The sequence below is a fragment of the Schistocerca serialis genome, chromosome 11, assembly GCF_023864345.2.
Source record: "Schistocerca serialis cubense isolate TAMUIC-IGC-003099 chromosome 11, iqSchSeri2.2, whole genome shotgun sequence".
Taxonomy (NCBI): Eukaryota; Metazoa; Arthropoda; class Insecta; order Orthoptera; family Acrididae; genus Schistocerca; species Schistocerca serialis.
This window is the reverse complement of record NC_064648.1, coordinates 87,284,716-87,298,560: the sequence shown is the minus strand read 5'-3', so window position 1 is coordinate 87,298,560 and position 13,845 is coordinate 87,284,716. Positions and strand designations below refer to the sequence as shown.

Sequence of the window (13,845 nt, the reverse complement as noted above, 5' to 3'; positions counted from 1 at the left end):
TGGATTTCTCACAAGTAGCGGAGACCTCTTTGCCGACTTGACCACTACGAGAGTTGGCAATGAAAGGTGGCTACAGGACCCTTTCATAGGTATTAAATGACACAAGTTGTCAGACTTAGTGCTAAATAAACAAAACAGCGGCAACTCTCCCTTACTACAAGCTCCATAACACAAGTTGGCTTGATCCCAGGACCCTGTACAGGACGCCCACCGACGTGGCGTAACAAGCGATGATGTGACATGTGATGTGGTGGATACTTGGACTCGTCACCAAAATTAGTAACATGCCACCATGTCTCCTTCGGACAATGTAAATGTTCTGGCTGTAGTCAAATCAAATAAGGTTTTATGTACATGAAGCAAAGCTACATCCATTTCTCAGTTAAACTTTCACTTTTTGTGTAAAAAGTGAAAAACCACTGTTTTTGGATTCACGTGCACCTAATCTTTCTCATTCGATTTTGAGAAAGCTATCGATATAAGAAGTTATTATTCGACACCTTATTGTCTGACATAATAATGATAATGAACTGGTTCTCTCTTCGTAATTATTCATCGTTATTGTAACACTTCGAAAATAACACAGCGCAGATCTCGAAAAGTGCCTAGTCATTGGCCGATTTATACACTATGTGATAAAAAGTATCCGGACACCTCCAAAAAAATACGTTTTTCATATTACGTGCATTGTGCTGCCACCTACTGCCAGGTACTCCATATCAACGACTTCAGTAGTCATTAGACATCGTGAGAGACGAAAATGGGGCGCTCCGCGGAACTCACGTACTTCGAACGTGGTCAGGTGATTTGGTGTCACTTGCGTCATACGTCTGTACGCGAGATTTCCACACTCCTAAACATCCATAGGTCCACTGTTTCCGATGTGATAGTGAATTGGAAACGTGAAGGGACACGTACAGCACAAAAGCGTACAGGCCGACGTCGTCTGTTGACTGACAGAGACGGCCGACAGTTGAAGAGCGTCGTAATGTGTAATAGGCAGACATCGGTCCAGACCATCAGACAGGAATTCCAAACTGCATCAGGATCCAGTACTATGATAGTTTGGCGGGACATGACAAAACTTGGATTTCATGGTCGAGAGTCCCTCATAAGCCACACATCAAGCCGGTATATTTCAAACGACGCCTCGCTTGGTCTAAGGAGCGTAAACACTGGACGATTGAACAGTGGAGTGACGGATCACGCTACACAATGTGCCGATCCGATGGCAGGGTGTGGGTATGCTGAATGTCCGGTGAACGTCATCTGTTCAAAAAATCGTCCAAATGGCTCTAAGCACTATAGGACTTAACATCTGAGGTCATCAGTCCCCTAGACGTAGACCTACTTAAAACTAACTAAACGAAGGACATCACACACATCCATGTCCGAGGCAGGATTCGAATCTGCAACCGTAGCAGCAACGCGGTTCCAGACTGAAGTGCCTAGAACCGCTCGGCCATCCCGGCCGTCTCCGGATACATTTGATCACATAGTGTATTTGTTGCATTTCAGGTCATACATTGCTGCATATTAACTACAACTAAGATAACTAAATTGTCTTCAATGCTTGAGGGAAAGCTGTACCAATTTCCATTCTAGAGTAAATATGCGATATATTTGGCAGCGACAAACTACGACGCGCCGCACTCAAAACTATGGCTGTGCACTATGCGCAACTGTTGTTGATATTTCTCAAGGTGTGTGGTTTATGAAGTCAGTCACTATCATATTTAAGTTTACATTGCATTAAAAGTTATTTTCTTTTTGAAACTAAATGCAGACAACCTCAGATTCAGTTCTATTATCAGCAGCATGCTACACGCGTCAGTTTTTCTTGTCTGCACTAACAGTTTCATTCATGAAACGTTTGTAACTGCTTTTGTTTGTATACAGTCGAACAAATGCCGTGTGTTCTGACGAGCAGTGAATGTGAAATTCGATGTCGTATTGATACTGCTAAAGTGTTTTGTGTCCAGATGTCACCAACTAGGAGGTACTCTTACTTCAAAACGATTTGACTCTGCTACAAATTTGGATGAAAGAATACGAAATAGATCAGCTGTAATAAGTAGACATGCAATGGCTATCTATGTTGTAAGTGGGACTAGTAACGTATCTTTGCAGGACGGCACAATCTAAGGTTGTATGTAAGCCATAATGTGAGCTCATGTACGCATTTCCCCTTACACGTACAATTCTACTTTATTGTTCCATCTTCATTACGCAGTTATGTTTAAAATAATGAGTCCATCTTCATCGTTATCTTCGGTGGTAAGTTCTTCTGAAACATAATAAAACAAACTCATCTCCTTCTGCACTATTCAGCAATCCATTTTAGAGCAGTGCCTACTGAACGTGAGTTGCTTAATACTCTACTTTTATTGATATAATTGTCACACTTTTCTATACCGTAACTGCCAAGTCGATGATCTGGCTTAATTCATGAGATTGAAAGGAATCGATGCCGTTATTACCGCTTGTTCACTAAACGAGAATGGTATCCTTCGTCAGATCTAGTAGAAAATTATAAATCAGCGTTGAGGATTTGAAGAGTTGAAAATGTATCCCACATTCCTTTTATCTTTGGGGTGTAGACTCCATCATATGACTAATTGTGAGTGGAACGTGAAAGGCATTAAGGGAACTTCTGCAGCCTTAATATCTGCAGCACGAGCTCAATAATTCTGGAAGATTCGAAACAAGAATGGGCATTTGGTCTCTGTTTGAAAGAGCAGTTGATCAATCGACAAAAATAACTGAGAAACATAATGATATCTTCGGGAAACGCAGTACGGTGGATAGTACCAGCGAAGCTTAGGCACCTGTTAATGTACACTGTTCTTGTTCTAAATGGGCACTCCATTCAGTGGCACATACAGAGGGGAACGTGTGGCAGCACTTCACTCAGTGACGTATGCAGAGTGTAGTGTGTGGCAGCACTTTATACACTGGCATGTACAGAATGTAACGTGTGGCAGCACTTCATTCAGCAACACATACAGAGTGTAGCATGTGGCAGCACTTCATTCAGTGGCACTTACAGAGTGTAGCGTGTGGAAGCACTTCATTCAGCTTCATGTACAGAGTGTAGTGTGTGACAGCACTTCATTCAGTGGCATGTACAGAGTGTAATGTGTGGCAGCACTTCGTTCAGCGACATGTACAGAGTGAAAGGTGTGGCAGCACTTCACTCAGTGACACGTACAGAGTTTAACGTGTGGCAGCACTTCATTCAGTGGCACATGCAGAGTGTAGGGTGCCTCAGAACTTCCTTCAGTGGCACGTACAGAGTGTAACGGCGGCCATGGCGTGTCAAACCACACAGGTGCTGGATGTGCGGGTCGCGTGTGAGCCGAGGCTTGGCTGGCCTGTCTCAGCTTTGCTCGGTCCTTCTTGGAAGTACTTGGTACAGCGTGACTTTTCATTTAGTATTGCAGCGTGGTATTTTTTGGTCGGAAGGAATCTCTACACTTCGCTGGTATCGTGGTATCAGCGTTGTTTACCTATCGCTATTTGTTCATGGTGTGAAGGGTGTTCACATGTCCAGTGGCTGTTTGCGCCAAAAGAGGCAGTACAGAGGTGTACCGTCACAAGCCTTTAGAAATGAATGAGAATGACAGAGGGGAGAATTCTTAATATCTATCATACAGTATCTACCATACAGTCGCATAATCGATGGGTACCGCAAGTTTGCTATGAAACGATATAACAATACAATGAAAGAAAAAGCAATTACAACGATCTAGAGATGGAATGGATTGCTCTGTATGTAAAGAAGCATGTTGCATTACATTTGCAAACGTAGAGCATGTGAAGAGATTGGTGGTAGGAACAGAAAAATTTCTGAAGTTGCACGCGTAGTTGCACTGTAACTTCTGACAGTTCTTGATGGAAGTGAAATGGGAATATGGAGAGTTTACATATAACTGCAAAGTGCGCTCCTGAAACGATTTTTCCATTTAAAACCGATTGATGCCGATTTCATGAGTAAAAAGGGAATGCAGAAATGAAAATTAGAACATTTGGAATGGGTTTCAGACATTGCATTTTGAGTGGACGTGATTGAACACTGCCAACAGTAAGACACTGCAAGGTGAGAAACAACTTATTTCTGATGTGATGGGGATGCATATAGAAAGAAACTCACATGTAGAAGGGTAAATTCAGGCAATCACAGTGCATTTTCCTGTGCTCGCTGGCGTTAAAGAAAACGTGAGATTCGAAGAATCCCTTGTGACCTTGAAGGAATTACAAGAGTAGTTTTGTAACGTTCTGAGGACACTGCCAAGTAACATGTATTTTCGACTTCATTTCGAGACTGTTTGATGTTTGACCTGAAACTATCCTTGTGCATTTGCAGATGCAGCTGATTGATCTGCGACGTAATTTCCATTATAAAGACAATTCCTTTACGTTAAAACTGTCCACGTCATCTACACTGTTTTGCCGGCCGAGGTGGCCGAGCGGTTCTAGGCGCCACAGTCTGGAACCGCGCGACCGCTACGGTCGCAGGTTCGAATCCTGCCTCGGGCATGGATGTGTGTGATGTCCTTAGGTTAGTTAGGTTTAAGTAGTTCTAAGTTCTAGGGGACTGATGACCTTCGAAGTTAAGTATCATAGTGCTCAGAGCCATTGTTTTCCTCAGGTAGTTCTTCCACATCTCCATAATGAGGTTGCAGAAGTGATAAAATATTTCGATCAAAATACTGAGTATGTGTGTGAAAGACCATATTTCGATTACGAAACTAGATAAATCATTGTTACGTGCCTGCGTGTGCTGTGCCGGCAGTTTATACCAGATAAAAATTACACAATGCTCAGCACGCCAAAAATAATTAAATAATACTCAAAATTCGTTTTCTTTATGATGTATGTTGTTGAGAAATGTGTAATGTAAAACTAAGTTACATGCAGTGTACTGCATTGCCATTTAAATGTGGTGCATTCACAGTTCTCCACTTTTTCCTCTCCTCACGATCAGACAGCGTGCCGTGGTGGTGATGGAAGTGTGCAAGCCAGGCTGAGCATATGCTACTCATGCCAGGCCATGACCCATGAACCAAATTTTTTGATACCCCTGGTGTAAAGTATGGTAGCACTTTAGTCAGTGGGTCATAAAAAGTGCTACGTGTGGTAGCACTTCACTCCATGACACATACAGAGTGTAAGGTATGGTAGCACTTCACTGAGAGGCACATACAGAACGTAAAGTGTGGTAGCAGTTCAGTCAAAAGCATGTACAGAGTGTAAGGTGTGGTAGCACTTCACTCACAGAGTGTAACATGTGCTAACAATTCAGTGACAGTTACAGAGTATAGCGTGTCATAGGGCACCAGTTACACTTACAGTGAGATGACAAAAGTCATGGCTGGCTCTGAGCACTATGGGACTTAACGTCTGAGGTCATTAGTCCCCTAGAACTTAGAACTACTTAAACCTAACTAACCTAAGAACATCACACACATCCATGCCCGAGGCAGGATTCAAACCTGCGACCGGAGCGGTCGCGCGGTTCCAGACTGAAGTGCCTACAACCACTCGGCCACATCGGCCGGCTTAAAGTCATGGGATAGCGATATGCACATATATGAATAGTGGTAGTACTGCGTACACAAGGTATAAAAGGGCAGTTCATTGGCAGGGCTGCCCTTTGTACTTAGGTGATTCATTGAAATTGTTTCCAATGTGATTATGGCTGCAGAACAGGAGTTAACAGTTTTTAAAGGCAACGTGGTAGCTGGAGCTAGATGTGTGGGACAGTCCATTTCGGAAATCGTTAATGAAATAACTATTCCGACATTCACATTTTGAAGAGTGTGCCAAACAGACCAAATTCCTGGCATTACCTCTCACTATTGCAACTCAGTGGCCAACGGCTTTCACTTAACGACCGAGTGCTGCGGGATTTGGATAGAGTTGTCAGTGCTAACAGACAAGCAGTACTACATGAAATAACTGTATGCCTTTGCTAAAAGTACATCGCTTGCAGTGCCCATTTTGTGCTTGTGAGCAGTGGAAAACTGTGCCTGATCATCTGAGTCCATGTTACAGTGCGACCGCTACAGTTGCAGGTTGGAATCCTGCCTCGTGCATGGGTGTGTGTGATGTCCTTAGGTTAGTTAGGTTTAAGTAGTTCTAAGTTCTAGGGGACTGATGACCTCAGATGTTAAGTCCCATAGTGCTCAGAGCCATTTGAACCATTTTGAACGCCGTTGCAGTTGGTAAGAGCTAGTGGTAGGGTACGAGTGTGATGCAGACCCCATAAAGCCATGGAGCCAAATTGACAACATCACACTGTGTAGGCTGACGTTGGGTCAATAATCATATGGGCTGTTTTTACATGGAACAGATTGGATCCTCTGGTCCAACTGAAATGATCATTGACTGGATATGGTTATGTTCAGTTACTCAGGGACCATTTGCGGTCATTCATGGAGTTTTCCAAATGACGATAGCACTAGAATGGATGACAATGCACCATATCATCGGCCACAGCTGTTTGTGACTGGCTGAAGAAAATCGTACACAATTAAAGGGAATGATTTGCCCACCCAGATCGGCCGACGCGAATTGGATCTGCAACTACATCTACATCCATACTCCTCAAGCCACCTGACGGTGTGTGACGGAGGGTACCTTGAGTACCTTTATCGGTTCTCCCTTCTACTCCAGTCTCGTATTGTTCGTGGGAAGAAAGATTGTCGGTATGCCCCTGTGTGGGCTCTGATCTCTCTGATTTTATCCTCATGGTCTCTTCGCGAGATGTACGTAGGAGGGAGCAATATACTGCTTCACTCCTCGGAGAAGGTATGTTCTCGAAACTTCAACAGGAGCCCATACCGAGCTACTGAGCGTCTCTCTTTCAGAGTCTTCCACTGGAGTTTATCTATCATCTCCGTAACGCTTTTGCGATTACTAAATGATCCTGTAACGAAGCGCGCTGCTCTCCGTTGGATCTTCTCTATCTCTTCTATCAACCCTATCTGGTATGGGTCCCACACTGGTGAGCAATATTCAAGCAGTGGGCGAACAAGTATACTGTAACCTACTTCCTTTGTTTTCGGACTGCATTTCCTTAGGATTCCTCCAATGAATCCCAGTCTGGGATCTGATTTACCGACGATTAATTTTGTATGGTCCTTCCACTTTAAATCACTCCTAATGCCTACTCCCAGATAATTTATGGAATTAACTGCTCCCAGTTGCTGACCTGTTATATAGTAGCTAAATGATAAAGGATCTTTCTTTCTATGTATTCCCAGCACATTACACTTGTCTACATTGAGATTCAGTTGTGGTTGTGGAACGTAATAGGGACGTCTACCTGTGCACAACATTCTAAACTTGCAACACTTTCGTATTTGGTGGTGGCGTGCTCTTCAGTCCAGAGACTGGTTTGATGCACCTCTCCATGCCACTCTATGCTGTGCAAAGTTCTTCATCTTCCAGTACCTACTGCAACCTACATCCATCTGAATCTGTTTAGTGTATTCATCTCTTGGTCTCCCTCTACGATTTTTACCCACCCCGCTGCCCTCCAGTACTAAATTGGTGATCCCTTGATGCCTCAGAATATGCCCTACCAACCGATCCCTTCTTCTAGTCAAGTTGTGCCACAAATTTCTCTTCTCTCCAACTATATTCAATACCTTCACATTAGTTATGTGATCTATCCATCTAATCTTCAGCATTCTTCTGTAACACCACATTTCGAAAGCTTCAGTTCTCTTCTTGTCTAAACTATTTATCGTCCATATTTCACTTCCATACATGGCTACACTCCATACAAATACTTTCAGAAACGACTTCCTGACACTTAAATCTGTACTCGATGTTAACAAATTTCTCTTCTTCAGGAACGATTTCCTTGTCATTGCCAGTCTACATTTTACATCCTCTCTACTTTGACTATCATCAGTTATTTTGCTCCCCAAATAGCAAAACTCCTTTACTATTTTCAAATGGTTCAAATGGCTCTGAGCACTATGGGACTCAACTGCTGTGGTCATCAGTCCCCTAGAACTTAGAACTACTTAAACCTAACTAACCTAAGGACATCACACACAGCCATGCCCGAGGCAGTATTCGAACCTGCGACCGTAGCAGTCGCACGGTTCCGGACTGCGCACCTAGAACCACGAGACCACCGTGGCCGGCTTTTACTACTTTGAACGTCTATTTCCTAATGTAATTCCTGCAGCATCATCCGATTTAATTCGACGACATTCCATTATCATCGTTTTGCTTTTGTTGATGTTCATGTTATATCCTCCTTTCAAGACACTGTCCATTCCGTTCAGCTGCTCTTCCTGGTCCTTTGATGTCTCTGACAGAACTGCAGTGTCATTGGCGAACCTCAAAGCTTTTATTTCTTCTCCATGGATTTTAATTCCAACTCCGAATTTTTCTTTTGTTTCCTTTAATGCTTGCTCAATATACAGATTGAATAACACTGGAGAGAGGGTACAACCCTGTCTCACTCCCTTCCCAACCACTGCTTCCCTTTCATGCCCCTCGACTCTTATAACTGCCATCTGGTTTCTGTACAAATTGTAAATAGCTTTTCGCTCCCTGTATTTTACCCCTGCCACCTTCAGAATTCGAAAGAGAGTATTCCAGTCAAGATTGTCAAAAGCTTTCTCTAAGTCTACAAATGCTAGAAACATAGGTTTGCCTTTCCTTAATCTTTCTTCTAAGATAAGTCGTAGGGTCAGTATTGCCTCACGTGTTACAACATTTCTACGGAATCCAAACTGATCTTCCCCTAGGTCGGCTTCTACCAGTTTCTCCATTCGTCTGTGAAGAATTTGTGTTAGTATTTTGTAGCCGTGGCTTATTAAACTGATTGTTTGGTAATTTTCACATCTGTCAACACCTGCTTTCTTTGGAATTGGAATTATTATATTCTTCTTGAAGTCTGAGGTATTTCACCTGTCTCATACATCTTGCTCACCAGATGGTAAAGGTTTGTTAGGCCTGGCTCTCCCAAGGCTGTCAGTAGTTGTAATGCAATGTTCTCTACTGCCGGGGCCGTGTTTCGACTTAGGTCTTTCAGTGCTCTGTCAAACTCTTCACGCAGTATCATATCTCCTGTTTCATCTTCATCTACATTCTCTTCCATTTCTATAACATTGTCCTCAAGAACATCGCCCTTGTATAGACCCTCTATATACTCCTTCCACCTTTCTGCTTTCCCTTCTTTGCTTAGAACTGCGTTTCCATCAACGCTCTTGATATTCATACAAGTGGCTCCCTTTTTTCCAAAGATCTCTTTAATTTTCCTGTTGGCAATATCCATGTTACCCCTAGTGATATGTGCCTCTACATCCTTACATTTGTCCTCTAGCCATCCCTGCATAGCCATTTTGCACTTCCTGTCGATATCATTTTCGAGACGTTTGTATTGCTTTTTGCCTGCTTCATTTACTGCATTTTTATATTTTCTCCTTTCATCAATTAAATTCAATATTTCTTCTGTTACCCAAGGATTTCTACTAGCCCTCGTCTTTTTACCTACTTGATCCTTTGCTACCTCCACTATTTCGTCTCTGAAAGCTACCCATTCATCTTCTACTGTATTTCTTTCCCCCATTCTTGTCAATCGTTCCCTAATGCTCTCTCTAAAGCTCTCTACAACCTTTGGTTCTTTCAGGTTATCCAGGTCCCATCTCCTCAAATTCCCACCTTTTTCCAGTTTTCTCAGTTTTACTCTACAGTTCATAAGCAATAGATTGCGGTCAGAGTCCACATCTGCCCCTGGAAATGTCTTTCGCAGTTATGGACCTTTACACAGGCAGCATGGCTCAATGCTTCTGCAGGGGACTTCCAACAACTTGTTAAGTCCACTGCCCATCGAGTTGATGCACTATGCCGGACAAATGGAGGTTCAACACGATATTAACAGCTGTCGCACGACTGGGGTCTCCTCATAGTATAAGAGCAGTGAAGTGTACGCTACTGCTGCTTCCCCTCCCTGCTTCCTGGACGTAACCACGGCGGTGCTGCCACTTTCAGCAAGTAGCCACTTTCGTTTTCCGAGCAATACAGTGGCTGGTTTGTTCCTGTGTGCAGGTTCGACCGTCTGGCGGCGGAGCACCACTGCCTGCGCATCAAGCTGCTGGGGGACTGCTACTACTGTGTGTCCGGCCTGCCGGAGCCCCGGCCCGACCACGCCCACTGCTGCGTCGAGATGGGCCTCGACATGATCGACGCCATCGCGTAAGTACCCTCCACCACCTACTTACCTCGTGTACTCCCACATGTGATATATTTCTAATGGGCATCGATCTGGACAAATAGTGCCAGGGATTTCAGCAAGCTGCGCCAGCTACACAGAGCGAGGTCACTCAAACCTGTCGATCTCCCAATTGCTGACCTGTCGCACACCGCTGTGGCTCCTGCAGCTTTGGAATGAGCGGACACTCCCAGCCGAGTTGACTGACGGATCACAGTCAAACACTTCACTGCACAAGTGGACGTCTCTGTCCGCAGTGCTGATGCACGTGTCTACCAGTTGGGATACTCAAGAGTGTGTTCCTCCTAGGTCCTAGGCACCTAACAGAAGACCATAAAGAGCAACGAAGGGCCGTTTGCGCGGAACTGCTTGCCCATTGCGAAGCTCATTGCGACCATTTTTGTCCGATCATCGTCAAAGGCGCTGAAAGATGCGTTCGTCACTTCGAACCGTCAGTCCATGGAGTGGCGCCTCACCACCTCTCCTTCAAAGAAAAAGTTCAAAGCTGATTTAAAGCCATGGCGACAGTCTTCTGGGAGTCTCAAGAGTGCAGTGTCTGCTTTCATGGTGCAATGACCAACTCTGAAGGGCGTCGTGCTGTCTCCAGTAAACTGAAGGAACGACTTTAGTGTGTTCACCGCCCCTAAAATGCAAAGGAGCTTGTGCTTCTCCATGACGAAGCAAGGCCTCGCATAAGTCTGTGCACCCGAGAGGAGCTCACGAAACTTCGCTGGACTGTTCTTTCTCATCAACCTTACAGCCCAGATCCCGCATCTACTGACTTCCATCTGTTAGGCCTAATGAAGGATGCACGCCGTGGGAAGCAGCACGTTGATGCTTGGGAGGCTACTGGTACCGCAAAGTGCTGGCTCTGATGACGACCAGTAGATTGGTACCACACAGGCATGCAGGCCTCCGAAAAAGGTGGCGTAAGACCGTCGCACCAACCGGAGGTTGTGTGTCAACAAATAGTGTTTTGTTGCCAAAAGAGTATGTAATAATACAGTGTACTGGAATCTATAATAAAACCAAACTGCTTCTAGAAAAAAATTTGTTACATTACTTATTGAACGCTCCTTGTAAAAGGTGAAGGTACACTACTGGCCATTAAAATTGCTACACCAAGAAGAAATGCAGATAATAAACTCATATTCGTTGGACAAATATAATATACTAGAACTGACATGTGATTACATTTACAAGCAATTTGGGTGCATAGATCCTGAGAGATCAGTACCCAGAACAACCATCTCTGGCCGTAATAAGAGCCTTCATACGCCTGGGCATTGAGTCAAACAGAGCTTGGATGGTTTGCACAGGTACAGCTTCCCATGCAGCTTCAACACGATACCACATTTCATCAAGAGTAGTGACTGGCGTATTGTCAAGAGCCAGTTGCTCGGCCACCATTGACCACACGTTTTCATTTGGTGAGAGATCTGGAGAATGTGCTGGTCAGGGCAGCAGTCGAACATTTTCTGTATCCAGAAAGGCCCGAACAGGACCCGCAACATGCGGTCGTGCAATATTCTGCTGAAATGTAGGGTTTCGCAGGGATCCAATGAAGGGTAGAGCCACGGGTCGTAACACATCTGAAATGTAACGTCCACTGTTCAAAGTGCCGTCAATGCGAACAAGAGGTGACCGAGACGTGTTTCCGATGGCACCCCATACCATCACGTCGGGTGATACGCCAGTATGGCGATGACGAATACACGCTTCCAATGTGCGTTCATCGCGATGTCGCCAAACTCGGATGCGACCATCGTGATGCTGTAAACAGAAACTGGATTCATCCGAAAAAATGACGTTTTGCCATTCGTGCACCCAGGATCGTCGTTGCGTACATCATCGCAGGCGCTCCTGTCTGTGATGCAGCGTCAAGGGTAACCGCAGCCACAGTCTCCGAGCTGATAGTCCATGTTGTTGCAAACGTCGTCGAACTGTTCGTGCAGACGGGTGTTGTCTTGCAAACGTCCCTACCTGTTGAGTCAGGCATCGAGACGTGGCTGCACGATCCGTTACAGCGATGCGGATAAGATGCCTGTCATCTCGACTGCTAGTGATACGACGCCGTTGGGATCCAGCACGGCGTTCCGTATTACCGTCCTAAACCCACTGATTCCATATTCTGCTAACAGTCATTGGATCTCGACCATCGCGAGCAGCAATGTCGCGATACGATAAACCGCAATCGCGATAGGCTACAATCCGACCTTTATCTACGTTGTAAACGTGATGGTATGCATTTCTCTTCCTTACTCGAGGCATCATAACAACGTTTCACCAGGCAACGCCGGTCAACTGCTGTTTGTGTATCAGAAATCGGTTGGAAACTGTCATCATGTCATCACGTTGTAGGTGTCGCCACCGTCGCCAAACTTTTGTGAATGCTCTGAAAAGCTAATCATTTGAGTATCACAGCATCTTCTTCCTGTCGGTTAAATTTCGCGTCTGTAGCACGTCATCCTCGTGGTGTAGCAATTTTAATGGCCAGTGGTGTAGATATTGGAATTCGTTTTAAGGAATGGCGATGTTCATTGAAGAGCTATGCACTTGCAGTAACAAAAGTAAAAAAAAAAACACTAACAATGAAATGAAATGGTTGTAGGTACAATAAACGTAGGGTGTTCTGTGTGTGTGTGGGCGGGGGGCGGGGGGATGGAAGACAGAAGGAGGTGTGTAAATGAAATATATATGCCGTTGATTGATATCTACGGAAATGAAGATAGATTTTAGGGGAGGATTGTCGGAAGACATAAAGCCAGGACGAATTTGGAGGTTGGGCAGGTCTGCAATGACAGGATGGGATGCAGAGAGATGGAGATGGAGTGCAATGTATACACATTTAATGTGTGATTGTTACTGCCACATAATAAAGAGCATCTGAAACACTGAAGTCTTTTGGGATATGTAACATCTCTACTATCACTCTATATCATAAAAGATCAACATCCTGTTGCGTGCCTCACACCTTATGACTGTATCATAACATACACACATCAACAAAAGTTTTGCGTCACTCCATTAGATCTTGGAGGTGTGAAGCCATTGTCTGTTTCTGTACCAACAGGAAAGTCACCCCTAACGTTGGTTGCAAACATATACACAGTTACCATAAGCGTGACCTATGGGTTTAACACCAAACTCAAATCGATTGCACCATTTTAGTCGAAACTGAAGCACCAGTAGGGTCATACTAGACACGTCTGTGGAACAGTAGAAGACCATCCATCATGCCATGAAGGACATTAGCAGTCAGTGATCGGGTCCACATAATCACCTTGCACAGAAGGCTTGTCAACTGGCGAAATTGCTCGACATGTGCACTGCGGATAAAGTAATGTGGTGTTAACATGGAATCGGTTCCAGTTAGTGTTGAGGACTTGCACTGCACAGGCCCTATATTTTCGACAGTTGCACAGGATGATCGATACTTACGACTTTTGAGTCAAAGGAACCGCATCAGTTTGTTAAGAGACAACTGCATGTTGCAAACCTCAATTTCCAAAGACCATGGCGAAGACTACATCGTACACCACAACACCGTTAGAGATGGGCAAGAAATCATGCACAACAGACGCCACAGGATTAGCGTTGGGTGT

General features: G+C 44.5%; 1 protein-coding gene across 1 annotated transcript in view; it reads left to right on the top strand.

Moving 5' to 3' along the window:
- LOC126426481 (adenylate cyclase type 5-like) overlaps positions 1 to 13,845 on the top strand; it is an 858,869-nt gene that overhangs the window by 581,892 nt on the left and 263,132 nt on the right. The window contains exon 5 of the mRNA XM_050088392.1: positions 10,078 to 10,224. Within this exon, the coding sequence (XP_049944349.1) occupies positions 10,078 to 10,224 (147 nt within the window). The remainder of the gene's footprint in view (positions 1 to 10,077; positions 10,225 to 13,845) is intronic.